This window comes from Eimeria tenella, genomic scaffold (genome assembly GCF_000499545.2).
Source record: "Eimeria tenella Houghton genomic scaffold, Eth_scaff35, whole genome shotgun sequence".
NCBI lineage: Eukaryota > Apicomplexa > Conoidasida > Eucoccidiorida > Eimeriidae > Eimeria > Eimeria tenella.
Genome location: NW_013543232.1, coordinates 89,617 through 109,613, shown reverse-complemented (window position 1 = coordinate 109,613; position 19,997 = coordinate 89,617). Strand labels below are relative to the sequence as shown.

General features: G+C 48.5%; 3 protein-coding genes across 3 annotated transcripts; 2 read left to right on the top strand and 1 right to left on the bottom strand.

The window, feature by feature from the left end:
* Positions 1-624: 624 nt before the first annotated feature.
* On the top strand, positions 625-897 carry ETH_00023990 (uncharacterized protein; the record flags this gene model as incomplete). Its single annotated transcript, XM_013376462.1, has 1 exon — positions 625-897. The coding sequence occupies one exon, from the start codon at positions 625-627 to the stop codon at positions 895-897; it is 273 nt and encodes a 90-aa protein (XP_013231916.1).
* An 11,891-nt stretch (positions 898-12,788) lies between these two features.
* Positions 12,789-15,368, bottom strand: ETH_00023985 (splicing factor, putative; the record flags this gene model as incomplete). Its single annotated transcript, XM_013376461.1, has 7 exons — positions 12,789-13,200; positions 13,378-13,415; positions 13,546-13,662; positions 14,410-14,521; positions 14,813-14,944; positions 15,069-15,151; positions 15,276-15,368. 7 exons carry the CDS (start codon positions 15,366-15,368, stop codon positions 12,789-12,791), a joined length of 987 nt encoding a protein of 328 aa, XP_013231915.1.
* Positions 15,369-19,003: 3,635 nt separating this feature from the next.
* On the top strand, positions 19,004-19,696 carry ETH_00023980 (uncharacterized protein; the record flags this gene model as incomplete). The annotated part of the gene is made up of 1 exon (XM_013376460.1): positions 19,004-19,696. The coding sequence occupies one exon, from the start codon at positions 19,004-19,006 to the stop codon at positions 19,694-19,696; it is 693 nt and encodes a 230-aa protein (XP_013231914.1).
* Between the last annotated feature and the right edge of the window lie 301 nt (positions 19,697-19,997).

Genomic DNA, 19,997 nt, shown 5'->3' with positions numbered 1-19,997 from the left:
CAACTACGGTGGCCGAGTTACAGACGAGTGGGACCGGCAAGTGGCAGTCCTTTTAAAATACGCCATCATACCCCTGTTTGCGTTGCTCAAACTTCTCGCATATGGAAGACGCTGATACACTGCCTAAGAAAAAGCTTCCAGGAAAAATATTAATTCAAGTTGCCCACGGCAGATTTTGCCTCGCTGCTGTTTGTAATGGGTTTTCTACTGCCATCAGGAGACTCCTTTATCACATGTGTAGGGAATGGCTTGCAGAGGACAAAACGGAAACACATTCTCCACAGTCGCCATTTGGGCCTTTCAACGCCCCATCTCCCGGTTGTACGTGTGCCGAGACTCTTGCATACCTCAAATCATTACGCGCCGAGGAGGAGCCAGAGGTTAGGACTTCAGTTTGAGTGTCTACAATGCCAACAGATTTTCGACACATTTCAGCGAGCTCATGCTGTTTCTCCTGGAGATGTCGAAAACAATGTCGTGCAAATGTTATATCCAGCACCCAATTTTAATGAGCTTCCACTCAATAGTTTTCACTCGATCTTCGATTTGTGAACGCAATTGTTGCAGCTTTTTGGGCTGCAAGCAAACGCTTCAATCGCCGTGGCAGCTGCGGAGTCTTCAGCAATGCAACAGCTGCTAATGCGCATACAGCAGCAGCAGGTCGTGACTCCGGAATCTGGCTCGAACAGCTCTTCAGCTGGAAGCAGTAATGATTTCACGGAGCGTGCACGTCTCCTGCTCACTCAGTTACCGCCACCTTTCGACATAAAAGCTGCTGCCGCGTCAAGACCGGAATCTTATGAGAATGCAATGGATGCCGTGTTGCTTCAAGAGCTATCGCGTTACAATACGCTCATTACTATCACGGCAAAACGCTTGCAGATCGTTCAGGTGTAGCCCATAGCACACGGTATAGCACTGTTGAGGGCTGTATTCCGTGGAATGTCCTGCAGCTTGACGTAAGAAAAGGATCGCTGGGAAAGCGATTTTAAGCTTTTTTCTTGTTGCTTGGTTCCACAGGACGCTGCTGAGGGAGCTGTAGAGTACACCCCGGAAGTAGAGGAAATGCATCAGTGCCTAAGGCAAAACCGGGTGCCACAGGCAGTAGCAGCGGCCAGCTATCCCATGGGGTTTGGCCTCGCTGCCTGGATGGCAAATCTAAAGCGCCGCGTAGACTTCATGAAATTATGGCTCCTGGGACAGCCCCCACAGCCTTTCTGGCTTCCTGGCTGTTTCAGCCCCCGGAGCGTATGCACAGCGATGCTACAACACTTTGCGAGGCGAAACAACCTAAAAATTGATGCCGTAGGTTTCAACTTCCATGTTATCGATGAGGGGGACGACACACTGAACGAAGATTCTTCAGCACAAAAGCGTCGAGTTGAAGGGCTAGGCGCAGGGTTTGCACATGACGTATCGGGGCTTTTTCTGCATGGAGCCAGTTGGTCACTGGAAGAAAAAGTGAGGGTGTTGTGTAAAATTCAGACCGATAGAGCTTCACTTTGCACATCAGATTTTCACATGGTTTGCTTTGGCAGCTTCAGTGCCTTGACTGCAAAAATCACCTTTGCGCCGCATTCTACCCTTCCCCTGAAAATTACTTGGGCTGTTTTTTCCGTCAGTTCGGTAGACAGAACTGTGGCTTGCGTCGTGAAGCATCAGCAGAAGCAAGGACAAATGCTCACTACTTTCTGGCAAGGGATACCGCTGCTGCAGTTTTTGCTGAGCCATGCATTTTAGGCGCTTGTTGAACAAGACTACTGGGAGGTTTTCTCTCCACTGCCCCTTTTGAGGCTTGAACCAGTGCCTCTAGCTCTTGTCAAGCACCCCAAACGAGCATATGATTGCCCCCTGTACTGCACATCAAGAAGAAGCGGGTCGCCTGGCGATTCTGGTAAGCAGTTTTTAATTGCTTGATCTGCAACTCTTGGAGAACACGGCTTTGTCGCAGACTGTTTTGAATTTGTTTTGAACCTGGTCCTCCTGGCTATTCTTTCTGCACCAGGTTCTTCAAACTTCATTGTTTCGGCCCCACTTCCAATATTGGAGGAAGATTCAGAAGCAACTTGGGCGAAGAGAGGAGCAGCACTTGTGGCTCAAGTTGACGAATAAATTTACCAGCACGATCCGCCTAAAATACTATAGTACTTTTAAAAATGTACTGCTCTTAGGTCCAGCCAAGATCAGCCAGCCAATATAAGGATATCTTTCCTGCATTCTCACTGCTGAATATGACGTCAGTCTTGTGCAACTTCGTTGCTAAAATTGACGATACAGTTGCTAAATTTCCCTGCTGCCAGCAATAGAAGTTCCCTTCTGCCAGCAATACACGCAGGCTATGTTCAAAGGAGTCATTTCCCGGGGTTGTGTGCCTCCAAATTAATCGATATAGCACCTAAGCATTGAAGGAGGCCGGCACCGCGCGCATTGAATACGTCGAGTGTGTTGAAACGCCCCGAATCGAACGTTTCGCAGTTTCGAAACCTACGACTTTTCTGCTTCTCCCGATAATTTTGAATTGCAAGTGTTCCGGAACTTCAGAGGAATGGCTGACGGACATAGCTAATATAAGAAGGAGAAACCACCAATTTCATGGTATTTTAATGGCGCAGCATCGCCTGGACGTTCTGGCCGAAACTGCAGTAGTTTGCGGCTGAGTGAAGAAGCTTCCCCTCATGTAACTGCGTTGAGCCGTACAAACCTTCGACTGCGCTGGTAATGAGGGGATTAGCGTTCATCGAAAAACGGCTGCATTGCTGACTCGTCCTTGACCAACATCAGTGGGGACTAGTAATCCTCCATATCCAAGTAATCCATGAAATCCGAGGCTACAAAAATTATTATTCAGGGGCATTTTGCTTTATGTACGGGCTGCATATGCTTCAAAATAAGCACAGTGCAGAGGCGAGGCAGATCGAGCTGCGACGGTGTAGTTAAGCGCAACTGTTGGGGTAGTGAACCGCAAACGTACGCTTTTGACCTCAGAGACCCACTAGCAGTAGCATATCTGAAATTGATATATTCAAGCCTCCACGGATTATGGCGATCCCCATTTCGTCAATCTTATTACGGGCGGTAGCAGCGAGAGCGGGACTTTCGATATGGCTTGGCCGATTCGGGCAGCAATACTACGCCCTACAAGCATGAATATAATATTAGATGCACCGCCACGTATCGTCACTTTGTGCTAGTTTTTCACTAGAGGTCCATCTGAGGACAGCCCGCCATTCACATGGCACACCCGGAAGAACGCAACTGTGGCTTGCAACGAAAAAGCCTACGTAGCCACCCTGTACGCCATCGGAATCCTGCGTAGAGACTTATTTCCCTTTTTTTTCACCTGAACAATTAGTAACCATCGAAAGGGGGTACTAAACGCCTAGCTGCATTGGCTCGCCGTCCGATGGTTGTTGGCTCCACGCAAACAGGATCTGCTCGACACAGGCAATTACATGCTCTCATCGGGTCCTTTCCCACTAGAAATTAACGTTATGTGAGTGAACCGTATCAAACATGAGCTGGATGTGCCTAACGAGTACGCTATGGACACCCTTGCGCATTGAGTGCTCTCACATGAAGTGTCGGCAGCAGGGCCAAGACAGCAAGAGACCTGGGTGAAATGCCCTGCGAAGTGATCGCAGTTTGCGCTCTATCGGAGTCCTGTGTAGACTTATATCCCTATTCCCTGCCTGAATCATTAGTGGCCATCCAAAGAGAACACTAAACACTTGCGCTGGCTCACCTGGCGATGGTTGTTGACTTTACACAAACGGGATCTAGTCGATACCGGCAATTACATGCTCTCATCGGCTTCTTTCCGTTTCTAGTTTCAAGTTCTGTCCACCGGCTTCATCCAACATGAGCTGATTGTGCCTAACAAGCACACTGTGGATACCCTGGTACATTGAATGCTTTCACATGAAGTGTCGGCAGCAGCGCCAAGACAGCAAGAGACCTGGATGAAATGCCCCGCGAAGTAATCGCATTTCAGGTTGGCCAATGCGGGAATCAGATAGGCAGTCGACTGTGGGAAATGCTCCTCGAGGAGCATGCTCACTCAGCGCCGAAAATCACGGCCACATTACCTCCCGAGACACTCGCATTTGCTGGAAAGAATGCAAGCACTTTCGACGAGGGGATGTCATCGGTTTTTAGGCTTTGCAGAGACAGGTACTCTGCTGAGAATTTATTTCATACGGTAAAAACAAACGAGTCTTCATTCGCGCAACAGGTGGTTGTACGACTAACTCAGCGCCACACATGCTGCACTATGTTGTGAAACCGACTCAGGAAAAGTGACGTTTGGTCCAGGCGACTTAAGGCAAGAGTATGCAAATGCGCCAATGGGGATTTCAATAACTGCAGTTTCTCAGCACATTGTGTACATGTGGTAGCAGCAATTTTTCTACTTCGTTTGCAAAGCTGCGGCGGCGCTGCGCTGCAATTCGACAATATGTGTAGGCACTGTTATTGGACATGGAAGAAGGTGTCGTACATCGGCTTCTGCGTGGCCCTTTGAGCGCCCTCTTCGATGACACACTCCTCATCACTGATGTTTCCGGCGCTGGAAACAACTGGTGACCTGAAAACACAATAAATCTATGCCCGCTGGAGAGTCTGGCTCAGTCAAAACATTAGAATATTGCTAATAATCTTTTAGGTAATGATGCGAATTGTCACTAGCTTACCTCATGGGTAGACACTCCAACTGGTGCTGCTCGGTAGGGCACATGGTTATCAAGTATATGGGCAACTACATGGCTCATCAATTGCTGATAAAGTTTCTCGGGCTCTGGAAGACTGTGACTCGCCGCAGGTAAGATTTTATAGGTGGTGGCGGCGAGAAAACTACGAAAGTCAGCCATGTGCTGGTTTGGAAGCAGTTGGGGAGTTTGAAGGTAGTACAGCACAAGCCAGCGCCGCCTGTGTTCAATTCCTAGGGAGGCCTAAAGCGAATCCGGAGGTGTTACGAATGTCCTATCTACTGTGCAACACCAGGGTATCTTAAACTGCTGCGAATGCGCCTCCACAGGCATTTTTATTCGTTCACTCTCTTGGTGGGGGTACTGGTTCTGGACTTGGGACTAAATGTCTCGAGAGTAAGCGAGCTCCTCCTGGCTTTGCTGTTGCCTGCTTTTCCAAATGATTACAGGCTTCTATGACGATCAAGGAATCCAGATATCTGTCACTAAGCGGAGTGTTTTCTGCGCAGTGATGGCCGATCTCCATCCACAGCTCGGACGCTTCGCTTGCGTTGTCAGCCCTGGGGATACAGATGATGTAATAACGTCACCGTACAACGCCGCTCTGGCTCTTGAGAAGCTTCATCAGTACGCTACGTGCGTGCTACCTCTCTGCAACGACTCTCTCACGAAAGTACGTAAACTACGTAGCTTGAGGAAGCCCGTTAAGTTGTTCTGTATATATTGTCGGCAGACTATGACTGTACAGTGCAATGCATACATGCACCGTACAGTCAGTGGATTGATTGAAAAGGCTTTGACAATCTGGGGTCGACTGTGCGAATTGTGCTTAGAAGGTCCCACAATTACGGCCTTTTGACGAAGCACAGCCATTTGCACACGCTAACGCGATGGCTTCTCAAATGCTTGCGCACTTGACAAGGTTCGTTATTAACGTCTAGCCTATCTAGCTTATCCTTCAGCATAGACAGACTGATTTCCAGCCGCAGTAGCCTCATGCAAAACGCACGGAGTTAATCCCCAGCAGAATTGGTGAAATGGACAAATTCAAAAAGAGTCTGTGCTACGGTTCTTCTTGTGGGTATTCCTTTAGCTCAGTAAGATTCAGTGGCCCGCTGGACGTGGATCTATTGGATCTTAGTAGCAATCTCGTCCCGTACAGGGGACTACACTTTCTGGTCAGTGCCTTGGCGCCGTTGGAGCAGCAGCCAGGCCAACAATGTCTGCATGGTAGCCTCTCTCAGATTGCAGACAGAGGCAGTCTACCAACAGGGCCTACAAGAAACCAAATAGTTCCGCGCTGCGTAGATATGCTGCTAGACATTCTATCTCCAAGTCACCAGCTGTTGGACATTCGTCCAAAAGCAAGCACGTGAGGCAACCTCTAGAAATGCAGTTTGCTCGTGCATTATTTTATCTGAAGAATATTTAGAAGCTCAGCTCATAGTGATTTTGGTGCACAGACTGCAGACTCTTCTGATTCTTTTATTGCTACTTTGGAGTCGAGTCTTGCTCTCAGGTGCCTAGCCTGGGCAGCTCTGTTCAGGGGCAGTTGCTTGGTTGGTGATATCGTTCAGTATGTTGAAAGGTATGCTGTTCCCCAATACCGCCACAAGCAGAAACCATGTGTGTCACCGTTCGTCGAACGTATTTCGAATCCGTATGCAGTGACGTTGATTTCAGGATGAAGAGGTACCTTCGGTTCCCCTCGTTCTGTAGAGGCTCTATCAGGCTGGGCATATGTGCAACTCCACCACCTGGTTATGTAAGCCTTTACAGTTTGATTTTCTGTCTTGCGACGACAGTAGATGTTTCGATAGCGAGACGCCTGGGTTGTAATGGCGCCACCAATGCAGATTGTCGCAAGCTCTGGGATCCTTTCACGTATTGGTGCCGAGCAGAATTTTCTCGCTCCATCTTTCACCTAATTTTTCCGCAGCAATCTTCCCTCCTAAGCTTATTAAATACATGTGAAATTCGACACCACTTTGAGCGCGTCTTGAGCCGTTTTTCGAAGCTATATTCCAGAAAGGTAATTCTCACGTATGATTTCGTGCGAGGTGCTCATTTCACCGGATAGTGTAGATGGGTGGCTTCCGCTTTTAAAGCATCCTGCTAGCCAGCCAAACTTTGTGCAGGCACATGTGCATCACTACACGCAATTCGTCGAAGAGGAAGCATTTGGCAGCGCAGCTGAGTCGCTTAAGAGTCTTATTGAGGACTATTCATATATAAACTCGCACCTTCTACCGCCACCCGCATTTACTTTACCAAACAGAGACCCCTCACTCATGAGAAATTCAGGAGGCTGCTCTCATCGCAAGGCCTGGCCCTCGGTTGGAGCTTCACAGCCGCTTCCGCACTGATGAATGCTGCAAATACTGCCGCAAAACACCCTCATTTTTCACCCCTGCTTGCCGAGCCACGGTATGCCGGGGCAACGTGTACAACTTTAAGGTGTCTTTAACTTTCGACTTAGACGTCTGGGATATTCAAAACTGTGTAAGAGAGCGACAGCGCCAAGTGCAGCAACTACGTGCAATATGCTCCCGGCGCAGCTACATCTGTAGATTCAACCACAACACCCACGATTTTTATTGATCTCCATAGTTATCAGGTTCACAATGAAGAGGCAAGCCGCGCCAGCTTGCTCGTCCACACTGCTAGATTTGAAACATGTGTCTTGTGCAGTAAGCGAGGTGCTGTTTCTCATGAGCACCACAATTCCGTCTTCTCTTTAAAACTATACAGCACAACTAAGTTGCAGCTATGCGTATCTTCACAGCAGTAGCCGCTGTTTCTAGAGTAGGCTTCGCACTGCAAACTAATGGGAGGAGAGTCGCTTGCCATAGTAGAGAACCCCGGAAACAACGCACACGTATTCAGTCGTCAAAGCAACATACATTTACAGGCATAGTCAACTCACACCGAGAACGGGCGCTTCTCTGTTCCGTTCTCCCCCATTTCAATGGACTAAAGCTGAGTAGGTGTGTACACCACTGGTTTGGATGAACCAAGCGAATTACCTAAGTATGCGAGACACGCAAAGCCTGTACTGTGCTATTGCTTTGCGGGGAATAGCTTTTCAAGCTAAAATTTCGGGGAAAAGACCAGCGGCATCACCAAAGCTGTTGGCACAGATATCTCTTTGGTCGCCATTTTCAGTGACTACACTTTCTAGGTCATCACGCAAGTCAGCAGCTTCTGCAAATGCCGTAATCATGAGTTTCATCTTTGTTTCTGCTCCAGTGTGTGCCTCGCAATAACGAAACTAGCCGCTCACCTTCCATGCTACTGGGACCGCAAAAGCAAAGGCTTGCAGGCAGCGGGCGCCTTTTCAGCCGGGGAAAGAAATAGCTTTTGCAGTTGAGACAACAAGCATTAAAACCTTGTTTTTGGTTTTGAGGAGCCAGCTCGCCAATCACGAAAGCTTCTGTGCCACTAGTGTGTGCGCTTCCACACCCACCCTCCTCCAGTACGGTTGCGGAGCAAGCTTACTGGCACATCCCACAGCGAAGCACGGAAATGCCGTTCTGTTACTAACATTTATTCATGTTTCCATACTGGTCCTCGTAGTGAATTCTGTTAAAAGCCTGTATTCAGGCGAGGGCAGCCACTGGCATACACAAGCTGCTGGCTTGGAACCTGCTCAGCTGCCTCACTACGGAGCAGAGGCTCGAGCAAATCGTCCGAATTGGTTGGGTATTACACGTACCGCCTCATGCACCAGATATATATATCGGAGAAAGCAAAAAGGAGGGGGAAATTTAGTCTCTCGTTATGGCAAGAGGAGCTTGCATGCAACCGCCAGCTCCTGCCTCAAATATGGTCTTTCAGTTGTATCTGTTAGTCAGAGCAGTGTCAAGTTCAGTGTGAATACGTTTTGCAGTGTGTAAGTACTGTCTGAGCGATGTTCTGCTACTACAACCCTGGCGGTGCCAGTGAACTCGCTGCGAAGGAAGCATAGTTTCACCTGCTATTCCAGAGTATCTCAAGCTCCTCTCCCATTAACCGCACCAGACGTTAGTGTTCGCAATCGGGAACGTTAGTAGCTTTCTCTGGGTGCATGCAGTCTGCTGGTTCGATTGTATCACCGCTCCCACCTCTCGTCTTTATGATTATCATGAACACTACCGGCCGCACCATGCTCCCCTACGGGGCGAATCTGCACGCAGTGAACCAGCATTACTTTTGTCTTCAGGTTTGTATGGTGCAAAAAGCTCAGAGCATCTGCTAGTTGACCAGGCAAAAAAGTTCATGGTCGTTTTCTATGCGGAGATGATGCTGCAGCACGCAAGCAGCAGCACTACTAACGTAACCAGGTGTGGGGAGAAATATGAGTTACACCCGGAGCTTCTATCAAATTTAGTTTCAATTTGTTGTGCTGAGCTTCTGTAGTTGGCCGATGGGTAACTGTTTGGTACAATCAAATTTGCACCAAGACAGATGTGCTGAACTTTGTGTGCAAGAGCACGAAAAAAAAGTTGCATCACCAATCAGGAAGCTGCAAGTGAAGCAAAACAATGCGTCTCCTGTAGATTCCAGCATATGTTCTGAGGACTCCAACGATGCAGAAGTACAAACTAGTTAAGAAAATAGGAGCTGGATCTCAGGGAGACTGCCATCTCGCGCAGGACACCACGACGCGTAGGCTTCTAGATCATTTCACACCTCAACATTTTTGATTAATGCCACTTTATGACATTCCAGGCCACCTTTGGTTTGTGCAATTTCATCCAGTAGATGAGCTAATTTTACAATTGACTCAGTCCTCCTATGATAGGCAGATTACAACCCATCCAAAGTACACTTTGAATGGACAGAAAAACACTTAGTCACAGCAGTGTCTCTTTAAAGGGTCAAATTGTTCACGTGCTATTTTGCAGTGCCAAGGTGCTTCCTTTTCTCCGCTCAGGCAAATTTTATGTTATCAAAGAGGTCAACCTTGGGCCTTTGACTTCTCAGGAAAGGCAAGATGCGTGGAATGAAACAAGCATTTTGCGAGACTTACAACCCCACCCTAACATTATACAGTTTGTCGAAGCTCATCTGGACCGAGAAGAGGAGAAGCTGTCAATCGTCATGGAGTATGCAGATTCAGGTGACCTTGCGTCCCAGGTTCTTCGCAGAAAGGAGTTGCTTGCTAGGCAGGAGGCTCGCGTGCGGACTCCTCCTGCACTCCCTAAAGCGCAAGGCAAGAAGTCCAACAGCCTATTCTTCCAAGAGCATGATATCATGCTCATATTTGTTCAGTGCGTGTTTGGGCTACACCATCTACACACAAGCCAGATCATGCACAGGGACATAAAAACTCACAACATACTGTTATTCAGTAACGGACTTGTGAAGCTGGGGGACTTCGGGGTAGCCAAAAGCTTTAGCCATACGAAAATCCGCAGCTCGTTTGTGGGGTCGCCCCTATACATGGCACCCGAATTGCATTCTTCCAACGGATACACATACAAGGCAGATATATGGTCCCTTGGATGTGTCTTGTACGAGCTCTGCTGCCTAAGGCATCCGTACAATGGTAAGAAGTGTCTGCCGAGGCTGGGATAGCTTAGCTACTAGAAAAGCAAAAATTTGTTAATTAGCAAAGAGGACAATCTTGGTCAGTACTGGACTAAAAGGCCGCATGAGCACTCCTGAAGAGAAGCTTTACATGACAGTTTCCCTGGCGGGTCACCAAAACCGGTGTTTGGCGGCTGTGCGTGCAACGTTCAGCAAATAATGTCATCGAGCTTGCCATAAAAGTGACAAATGCTCCCCCACCGACCCGCTTAGATGTTCCGCCGCAGGCGTACGCTGCGGAGATTTTGCACCTTATTAGTTGTATGCTTCAAAAAGACCCATCTCTGCGGCCCAGCACTGTCGAGATAATACGCATGCCCTTTTTTTACAAGTATACGGAGATACTGGCGAGCAGGTTAGATTCTCAATGTGGAAAAAAGGTACTCTCTACTCCTCAGTGCCAAGTAAACACTCCTCCTCCTAGCTTCAGACCGCTTTGAAGTATTATGCGTTCGCATGCGGTCTCTCGAGGTATAAAGTTCTGCACTACCTCAAAGATATCCAAGAACAATTCAAGGAGACCCTGCAAGACCTCCCAACTCCCTCGCTCAGCTTAGAAGTAGATAATCTGCGCACCAAAGTGAGGCAGAGCCTATTCCCCAGCGCGTCGTAGCACAGCATTTTGATAAGGTGAAAAATTACGTCCAAACCGGTACCCCAAAAACGTATGCATGGTGCAGAGAGCCTTGGCGAAGGTGTTTTAGTTTAGTGCTGTTAGCATTACCAGTTTTGCTGTCGGTTTCCCCGAAGCTCTGAACATTTGGTAGATCACCGGGCTGCTTTAATTGTAACCAGAACATCCGCCCTGGTCAAAATTGCTAATGTGCAGAAAAGCGAAAACCTGTTTTTGGCTCATACACGCATGCTCGCAGTGCACAACGTTTAAGCTTGGTCTCGTTACAGAAGAGGAGCTGTTTGGCAGTACTGACGAAACTGCACAGGGCTCTTCACGCGGCAAGGCGTTGGGTGAGAGAGCTAATCAAACCCCGACAACCTGGGCGTATGCAACGGCTAGTGATATCCAAACGGCTCTTTTGCGTTCTGCAGATCTGGATGAACCCTTGCTGCGGAAATTTGGGCCTCGCCCAGTATTGCCATGGCAGAGCATAGTGGCAGCTGAAGCATCAAACAACGAGGAGCTGCAAAGCATTAGAAATAGTTTGACTTTAGAAGGCACACTGAAGCAAACGGAGTCAAAGCACAAACAGAATGCTTCCACTGGCAATCAGGAACTAGATGTCCTGCTAGACGCTTTGCTGCCTCAAAGCAGCCTAGTTGCTGAAGAGCATACAAAAACACAAGAAGAAACGCATATCGGCATCGGAATGCACACCAGCAACAACGCGGGCCTGCTCAGTGAGGATAACAATGGTGTCACTGCGTCAACAACATTAAACGCCGCAAGGTGCCTTGTTCCTAGGGAAGATAAACAATCCCCTGTATCGGCTGAAGGTTGCTTCAGCAAAACTGCAGCGCCAACTGCTACAACAGCTGTTCCACGCTGCTTGGCACCTAAAGAAACAGGCAGTCCCACGGCGCAGCGCCAACATGCAAAAGCTGCTGTTGGTCAGGTCCCCTCAGATAAGTATGCCTTGTCAAAGCGACGAAGACTTTTACAACTTATTTGTTTAAGGGCGGCGCGGCATTCCAGAAGAGGGACGAACCGCAAGTATTGTTTGCCAAGAAAGAACACATCGGCAGTTGACCATCAACCCGGTGTGTGCATAGATGGAAACGAGCATTTGTCAGAATCTCGTTCAAAACGTCAGAAATCCTTCACAGTGCGTTGTTGCTGGCGATCTAGGGCATGACTTTCCCTAGCAGCGTTCTTCATATTCAGCACAATTACCTTGTGCTGCACTCCGTATTAAACTAGGGTTATTTTTCAAAGCCACGTAATCATGTTGATTTCATTCGTATATCCGAGGAGATACCAGATGCCTCTTTAATAAACCGTTCTACGTGGGGCTTTAAAGCACAGCTTAACTGGACTCCGCGTAAGAACGGAGCTAGATTAGGACTTCGAAGTGGTTGGTTTTGTACGGATGGTTGATGATAGCCTGAGTGGGTTGTCTGAACGGTGGATGCCCATCCGTGCACAGATACATTACCCAACGTGTGAATTGGCTTCATGTAAAGGATGAATTACTAGGAAACTGGCAACGGTACTGATCAAATTGCACGTTTCTTGTTCCTTGATGTCACGCCAAGCATTTGGTGCCCTCTTTCCAAAGGCACCCTGGAGCAAGCCGTGGCTGATTCTACTGAACATGTGGCATACGCTCAACGCACATTGGCCAACGCCTCAGAAGCAGTGACGTCGCTTCCGCATAGCTTATACCACAGGCTTGGTGCTGGCCATGTCATGAAACAATACAACTCATATTAGAGGCTCAGTGGCTCAGTAGCAAGTTCAGGAAATCGCACCAGTTGAAACCCTAGTTCAGGCCATTCGAAATACATGCAAAGGCGACAAGCAGTCGTCCTCTCGGAATCCGTAGACTTCTAGGAGAATCAATCCCTGATGGTTGCCTCAGAATGATTTTGGTCTGTAGGTTGCAGGGGTGGGGTGCCAGAGCAGGATCTTGACTGGCCACGGGGCTCAGTTGGCCTTTTCTGCTCACTGGTATGAGAGGCTCCATGCTCACGTGACTCTGAATGGCGTTGGGCACGCGGCGATCCCGACCGTGAGCGCGAATTTGGACGCGTGTGCGACTCATGAATATCCCCCGAGTCAGCTGTGCCTCCTTTATCACTACGCACCGACAGGCACTGTTCCGCGTCAGAGTGTGCATTCGACTGAGACGCTGCTGGAGATCTGGAACGACTCCTTCGGCGTCTGGATGATGATTCATGCTCAGCATACGACGACACGTGTCTCGGGGACCGCGATCGATTTCTTCTCACAGAGTTGCTGCGGCTTCGCCTGAACATATTGCGTGCTCACAACACTAGAAAAAAAATACAAGAAAAGAATTACTTTGCGTTGAGCAAAAAAGTCCACGCTATGCGCTCTGTGGGGGAAAAAGCAGGGTCATGTAGCCACAGTCTGATATGTCGAATGCGTCTGATGTTTGTCGAATGCAACTCTGCACGTGCTTACCGGCCACCACGCTCGTATCCATCTTCCCCAGTAGATCCCTGGAAAGCACACAGTCATATCCTCTCCAAACAAAATTGTTGCCATTGTTACGGAATGAGTATCTGCCACGGCCAAACCTCCCTAGCAAATCAGTAGGATGCATCGATCAAAGTGCTAGCAGTATCTTACGTAATCACGCTCGACGCGGATTTGCGCACGGTGGAAAATGTTGCAGAATTCGCTTCTGTCCAAACGCTTTATAGCGTACTCCATTTCTTCTCGAGTAGGATACTCCACAATACCTACCTGGGCAGCGCATAGAACACTGGCATCTCAACAATTATGTTGCCTCATGTATAGCATCTAAGCAGAAGTTCCAACACCCAAATTGCCACAACCCAACAGCCAAGATGCAATGTGTAGCGAGAAGACACAATGCCCCAGCGCTGCAAAAACCACTTGATAAAACGATCTTCGTTGCCGCGAAAACGCTAACACATTGTCAGCCCAAACCCTCCTGAAGAACGAAAATCCAGACCGAAATCTAGAGTTGGAGGTCCAAGGGCCCGAGTCGAGAGCTCTTGGGTCAGCATACGGACCCTGGCAACTCAAATCCCCACAGCCATTTGCGCCAAGCTTCCCAACAGCACGGTCAGTCCAGAACAACTCCAAATAAGTTACCCTGAACCCTACACCCCCACATACTGGATGCGCCTGCAGCTTCCCCCTGCTGTACGCAATTGCTACTGAAGCGCTTCTGCCAACTTCCATACTCAGCCGCTCAATACCAGGTCCCCAAATCACCATAAGCAGCTCCAACGAAAGTTACCTTCGTACTCAGCACGGTAAAGCATGTCAGAGCTCCAGAGCTCTTACAGCACGGTGAAGCACGTCAGAGCTTTAGAGCTCTTATGACACGTGCCACGCAACGCAGCGCCTAATGAGATATACCGAGTGGCCTTGCGGGCAATAAGTGATTTTGGCATGCACGGCAAGGAAATTACCTCCAGTCTCACCCTGCTATGCACGGCAAGCTAATGACTCCAGCCTCACCCTATTTTCAACGCTTGCAAAACCAACATCTCCAGCCTTGCGCATATGGTCTTTGAGGTCCTGCCAGCTGGCGGTCGGCGGGAGGCCAAGTACACGAACTCGGAATGCCGAACTGTAGAGCAAGGGCAACGCGTCTGAAAGAATTCTGAAATTTCTCATTGTGCGTTATGTCTGTCACCACTTTCTTAAAAAAAAGCACAGCACTACGCAGCTCTTCCAGCCAATGCTCACTGTAGGCATAATACTGAGCTCGTTGCATTAACAGTGTGGACGGGCTTTTATGATGCCTCGTCATCGTCAGCTGTCCCTGATCAGAAATTTGCTCTGCCCTAAAGAATGCACGGATAACCTATGCTGCATTTTGTCTTCAAATCAAGACTGCAAAGCTTCAGAAATGACGTACCGTCTTGGAGGTCCATAAGACCCGCCATCGCCACCTCCACGGCCACCGCGCCGCTCCCCTCCGCGTTCAACGCGTAGGCACATATCGCCATAGCGCATGCCATCCCTCCTTTCTATCGCATCCTCCACCGAGCTGATCAACACATAAAAGCACCTGCAGCTCCAAATTCTCAGCAATGCCAAGGCAACAGGTTAGTTCGCAACCTACACAGCCGGCAAACCGTACAAGGAATGTTATCTTCGGGGTTGACGCTCACTATTTGTCATCAAAAACGACGAAAGCGAAAGATGTATCGTGCTTCCGGCTTCTTTTTACCTCGATTTCGCGAATTCGCCCAAACTGCGCAATGATTTCGCATGATATATATATATGACAAGTGGGAAGAAGTCAGCACTCACTGCGGCAAAATCCAAGTCATCCTGCCTCTCCACCCTAGCTAGAAAAAAAGATACATGCAGCCCACCTTGTAGAATAGGTCGTCGACTTCGCGTTCGGTGACGTCATACGGTAAATTGCCTACGTAGAGGCGTTCACCCGACCAGTGTTGTCTGCTCATTGTACGGCAAATGGACCTTCAAGAGAACGAGAAGCACCCAATAAGACACCTGACATGAAGAATAGGCACGTCACAACTCCTCTGTACACTCCCCTACGGTGCCTTAGAAGGGAACGCGGCCAAGTAGACACCAGCCCTGTGCGCACGGGGAGTGCTGCAGTTTGCCAATCACGAAGATGCTCATGTATCTGTGGCTGATTTATGGATAATAACTCCTAAAAACAACATACAGAGGGACGAGCTGTGGCGCACCTAACTTTAATGCAAGCAGCCTACAGCTCGCGGCGTATTCCGGCGAGAAGTTGACATAGACAAGCGGGTGGGTGATGCTTGCAAACAACGCGCTAACCACAAACCACAAGATGTGGGGTGTGGGCTTCTAGACAAATCAGATTTTGAGGTAAGAGAAAGACTTGGAATGTCCACTGAGAAGCGTACAACTCTGAGCTTCCCGGGGCCACTGCAGCCCCGTAGAGGATGGGTGGGCCACAAACCACGAGTGGGAGCCTTACAGTGTTTTAATTAAAGCTCCGTCACACCAGCATAATTCCTTCCTGGGATTGATTTTTTTCCGTCAAATGGGCACATGTCAATGCAACTGCAGACACATTCCCTGGTGTGCGCATGCCAATGAAGGCGCCGCAATAGGGTCACCAAAATGGAACAACTCAATCCCTAGCAAAACTGTTGTAGAATGGTTCCTCTATTCAAGCAAATGTTATGCATTGATAATAATGGAAAGCTTGCAGGGAAAGCTCTTTACAATGATCCTCGCAGGTCAGTTTGGCCGCAGAAACTGCCTGCTGCACTGTGATGCCGGCCACCGCAGACGGGAATACTCGCTATATTTGGCAAATCACTCCGCAATGTGTGACGAGGATAAGTATGTAAAGCTTTTTGTGTACCCTTTTGCTGGAATTATTGCGTGATTTGTCCCTGGCGGAGCTGCAGAACGATGCTGCAGCCATAGCTCGTTCAGGGGCAGAGCTGAACGAGGCCTACGCTGTCATCGCAGTCAAATATCCTAGATATTCGCCTGAACAACAAACGCATAACCAGGTGCCTAAGAGGGTACTGGGGTTTCACAGCTTTGCATTGGTCTACCAGTACAGCATCGCACCGCGTCCGTCGTACTGCTAAAAGGCCCGGAAGGAGTCAGTGACTAGCCCAACATGGAAGCAGCAACAAGACGCAACAACTAGCTTTTACAAGAGGGACACGTTGTTGTTCTTGCTGCGAGGAAAATGCTACTCGTGATTTGACGAACTGATATGGTAGCAGGCAGCGTCACAGTTGAAGGTACCAGAGCCTACATGGCTAACAGGAGAGTAGGCGTCGACTAACAAGCAAACTGCTCTCAGGAGTGCACCACTGTGAAATTATGAGGCTTTTATAGGCATATAAAGATCAATGACTGTTTCGCTCCGCAAAATCATTGCTACACTAGCAGCCGTTGTCAGCACAGCAGCTTGTGCCCCATGAGTGTTGCCGTAACTTCCAGTGACAAACGAACACTGCCTCGCAACTCTGAGGTCCAGCGCAAACATGTTACTGAAGCACACACGTTGTATCCTAGCTAGTATGCAGTATTCTTACACCTACTAAAGCTTCATCTCCTGCATCTCTGTGCCAAATACTGACAGAAACGTTCTCTGGCTATCTTAAGTCGAGTACTCCCACTTCAAGACGTGCAAAGTTTCCACAACTTTTCGGTCTCTGCGAACTGTAAACCTGAGAGCTATGTAAAACGAAAAATTTTGCTGCATGACACTTCTGAGCATGTAGCACTTGCGAGTAGCTTTCGGGTCCACGCTGGAGAAAAGAGCGGTAATATCAGCTGCGGCGTGCCTTGTGACCCCAATGTGGGCTCCTTTTGTGGTTTTAAATGTGGCATGCGCTTGGACACTCATTGTATTACCCAAAGCAGCTCAATAGTTGGCATTTTTCACCCTTGCCAGCATGAAATACCCAGTAAAAATACGACTCAGAGTTGTCCGACAAGCTGGGGCGATCCCAGATATTCGTACCCCAATACTTTAAGTTCTGCATTTGCTGGAAGTGGAGAGCTGCGAATTCAAGAAGTTGCCCTCACTTGTGTGTAAGTGAGCAGTGCGATCATACAATAGTTTGTCAAAGTTTGACTGCATTGTTTCATTAAAAAGTAATTTTTGCCCTTGGCCAATTCGCGGCGAAACGTCCTACAGCTTTGCACACAAACTCTGATTCCACTAGTGCGAAGAATTGCTTCTACGCACAATGACTGGATGATTTCCTTTCCTTTGATCCGAATCGAAGGTGCCTCGGGCAAGAGAGCTGAAACAACTCCAAGACCAAGTACCTTTAAAGTTCACCGTGCTCGTGGCCTGAGCGTCTTGTTCCTCCAAAACAGTAAACGTTAGGCAATTAGGGGGAAAAGAAAGGGAGCAGCAGTAACTGAAATTTGTTCTACGTTTGTGCCGTACCACATTCGCATAGTGATGGCATACAGCTGAAAGAGTGAGGCTTTTAAATGACCGTGCCACTAGGCAAAAGCAATATTTATTACATATGTATATGGACCGGTTAATTTGACCGGTTCTTCGCCATGAACTGTTGGACAGTACGCACAAGGTCAACTCTAATAATACTGATGTCGTGCTTTTGCTGCTGCTTCTGATTGATGGCCAAGAAGCACGATTCAGAATGTCCAAAAATTTGCACAGTTTGAATTAGGTAGAATGAGGTTCAATTGAAGATTTGAGATGGAGCACTCTCTGCTTCACTGCTCCAGAGCGAATACTTTCTCTTTTGCATTGTCTCCTGAGGTATGTCTGAAATCAGAGGACGTCATGCATCCTTCAGTGTCACGTCTAGAAGAAATATTCATGAGCATTCCAAATAGTATAAATCAGTCATTATAACGGAGAACTTGTGTTTAAAAGCTACTATACTTTGAATTTCCCTTGAGCCCCTACTCTCTTAGGTGACCTCACAACCCCGGCATTGTTCGCGTCTGAAAAACCACAGGCCAAGCCCACACATTATTAAATTACGTTTAAAAGCGTTTTCTTCAAGTTAAATAAACCTATGCAATATGCTGATGTTTAAAGGGTTCCGACTTTTCGTCAAGGAAGCAGGCACCTTCAGTAGCAGCTCTAGGCCTCATCAGACAAGTACTGAAGAAGAGGCGTGAGAAAGAACTAGGAATCAGTTGTGAAAAAATAGAATACGACTAAATTTACAGTGTTTCCATGACTGTTCAGGGGATTCGGACGGACGTGCTTGGTGTCTGCCTGTACTCTTGCTAGTGGAGTGTAGCCCTGGTTTGGGCCGCCCGTTGTGCTGTTCCCCACAGCAGTAATGGCTCCAGCTCCTAGTAATGCAAACTATGACAATTATTTAAGCGTGAGTTAGTAGGTAGCTTGATTGATGGAACCAGTAGAGAGGAGTAGAGTACTTGAAAGCCGCAGAAAACACAGGCATTCAAAGTCCCAGGCAAAGATAGCCTTGAGAGCAGAGGCATAAGCTTCTGTTTCATGGTGGCGCAGGTCTTTCTGGATCTTACCCAAGCCACGTTTCACCTACGTTAGGTTGGTAGCAGCGGACTCTTAGCGAACCACTGTCAGAAGTGACAACAGGAACGAAGTTTGTGGACTATGGAGCACATGGCAAACGACGCCTACTCCTCTGACAGCAGAGGGACACAAATAACTCCAAATGAACGACAGATTGAAGGAGATGCTTCTGAGCCAGGTGCTACAGAAGAAGGCAACGCTCCGGACACTGATAATCATGAGAACGAGACTGACATGCTTGTGCGTCGAATTTCGAGTCTTCCGCCCATGCCACAGTCGCGCAACTCAGCAGCAGCTCCTGCCGCTGCACATGGAGGCCACCAACAAATGCAACGGCAACAAGAGGAAGACAACGACTCAGGAGATGTAGAGCAGAGGCGTGCAATGGAATTGCTCCGGTCTGTCGATGAAGATGGCGACAACGGAGGGCAAGTCATTGTGTGCTCGGCCCCTGGTGAAAACAGAGACCTCACGCCCCTTGCTGCTGGCTCAGCAAATGCTTTAGGGGGTGCTGGTGCTCAACAGTACCTAACCTACGGGGGCCTTGGTTCCATGGATGAAACTTCATCGCAGCCAGCACAAAGGAGTGCAGGCTCCTCAACAGAAGCGGCTGCAGACACAGCGCCAGCTGATGCTGTGGCAAACATTCCTGCAGACGATTCTTATATAGCTCAGCTAACCATGAGAGCACTTGAACACGAGCGCGAAGATGTGCTGAAGGTGAAGAACACCGGGAGGGGCAACAACAATCGTAGCTTTAGCACTGAAGCATAAACCGTAGCACCTCAGATCAGCAGCTCATCTGCCCTTTGCCTCCATTTTATTGAGTCACATCCATGATTCCGGGGCTAGCAGCTGTTTTCACGTATCTACCAGCCCAGAAGCTCTTCAGTTTGCTCCACAGGAGTTGGAGGCCTACCCAGAGTTGGAGTTTCTGCGACGCGAATACGAAAAGCTTCACCAGGCACTCAAAACTTCCCAAAAAAATGAGCTAGAGCTTAAGGCCAAGTACGCTGTGCAAAGCCTTTCTGGGGTCACTGGAAGATATTGGCTGTGGTATCGGGCCCAATCTGCT